Below are 1,370 nucleotides of genomic sequence, written 5' to 3'. Positions count from 1 at the left end.
AGGAGGACAGACAGCTGAGTGAGACGACCGACACATTAGCACTTAGCGATGGTGCGTTCACAGACCAGGTGGAAGAAAAAACAATCTGGACTTCTGAGTCTGCTGAGCCAAAGCTGCAGGACAGCGGGGACAGCGGGGACAGACACTCACGGGTTCCAGTGCTCTTTGGAGATCCTGTAGAGGCTGGCGAACATGATGGGGAGGATGACGCTGGAGTTCTCCTCGATCAGACTCATGATGTACTCGTTGTTCCAGTAATACAAAGCTCGCTCTGCAACCTGACAGAGGACACGCAGAACCTTCAGAACCAGCCGGGCTGGGACAGACAGAACCTGACTCGGCTTGGTACCGACCTGGAAATGTGGGCTGGAAACACATCTGGAGATCTGTTTGAAAAGTGGCTCCTGGATCTTAACGAACTGTGTGGGTTCAATAACGTCCAGGATCTCCTCCAGCTCTCCTAAAAACATCACCTGAAGCACAACGTTAGGAGAGATGTTACTACACACACACACACACACAAACACACACACACACAAAGACACAGGCAAAGGGAAACAAGCCTCACCTCTTTTTGACTGCAGGTTTTTGGCCAGAACTTCAGTAAGCCTCTGATGACCTGAGAAACAAAAACACGATTCTTTAATTTGGGAATAAAATGTTAAAGAAGTTCAGGTTTAAACTGAGAACATCGCCCGTGTACCAGCAGCACAGGGTTCTGATGGTATCACAGCAGTCTTGTGTTCTGATACTTACTGGTTCTGTTAATGTTGGGTCTTTCTCTAAGAACTGTACAATGCAATAAGCCAACTGCAGAAAAAAAGACAAATATGTTCATTTAACTCATTATCAGGAAAAGCTTGCAGCAAACAGAACTTTTAATGTGATCATAAATTTCAGTTTTCTGAGGTCGTTTCTAGCTGTGAACCTTTATTACCATCCTGCTCAGTAATGTGTCTGTTCTCTCCCTGCAGAGTGAAATAAACCTGAAACTAAACACCGAAACACGCGATCAGTCAGGGTTAGAGAGCCGAGTCGCTTTGAGCCCAACGTCACATAACTGAGACATCTGTGGTGTTTCATAGAAGCAAGTGGTAAAAAATGTTAGGAGCTCTAAACCCGGTCCAGTTAGGAGCTCTGAACAGAGTCCAGTTAGGAGCTCTAAACCCGGTCCTGTTAGGAGCTCTGAACAGAGTCCAGTTAGGAGCTCTGAACAGAGTCCAGTTAGGAGCTCTGAACAGAGTCCAGTTAGGAGCTCTAAACCCGGTCCTGTTAGGAGCTCTAAACCCGGTCCTGTTGGAGCTCTAAACCCGGTCCTGTTAGGAGCTCTAAACCCGGTCCTGTTGGAGCTCTAAACCCGGTCCTGTTGG

General features: G+C 47.3%; 1 protein-coding gene across 4 annotated transcripts in view; it reads right to left on the bottom strand.

Moving 5' to 3' along the window:
* The window catches only part of ppp2r5eb (protein phosphatase 2, regulatory subunit B', epsilon), a 33,030-nt gene that overhangs the window by 3,455 nt on the left and 28,205 nt on the right, over positions 1 to 1,370 (bottom strand). For all 4 annotated transcript variants that reach the window (XM_037977818.1, XM_037977817.1, XM_037977819.1 and 1 more), the window contains 4 exons: positions 757 to 810; positions 569 to 619; positions 354 to 473; positions 151 to 278 (listed from right to left, as the gene is read on the bottom strand). In XM_037977818.1, coding sequence (XP_037833746.1) covers positions 151 to 278; positions 354 to 473; positions 569 to 619; positions 757 to 810 — 353 coding nt within the window. The remainder of the gene's footprint in view (positions 1 to 150; positions 279 to 353; positions 474 to 568; positions 620 to 756; positions 811 to 1,370) is intronic.

This window comes from Kryptolebias marmoratus, linkage group LG10 (assembly GCF_001649575.2).
Source record: "Kryptolebias marmoratus isolate JLee-2015 linkage group LG10, ASM164957v2, whole genome shotgun sequence".
NCBI classification, from domain to species: domain Eukaryota; kingdom Metazoa; phylum Chordata; class Actinopteri; order Cyprinodontiformes; family Rivulidae; genus Kryptolebias; species Kryptolebias marmoratus.
Note: the sequence above shows the minus strand (reverse complement) of the source record. Positions and strands in the feature narration are given on the sequence as shown.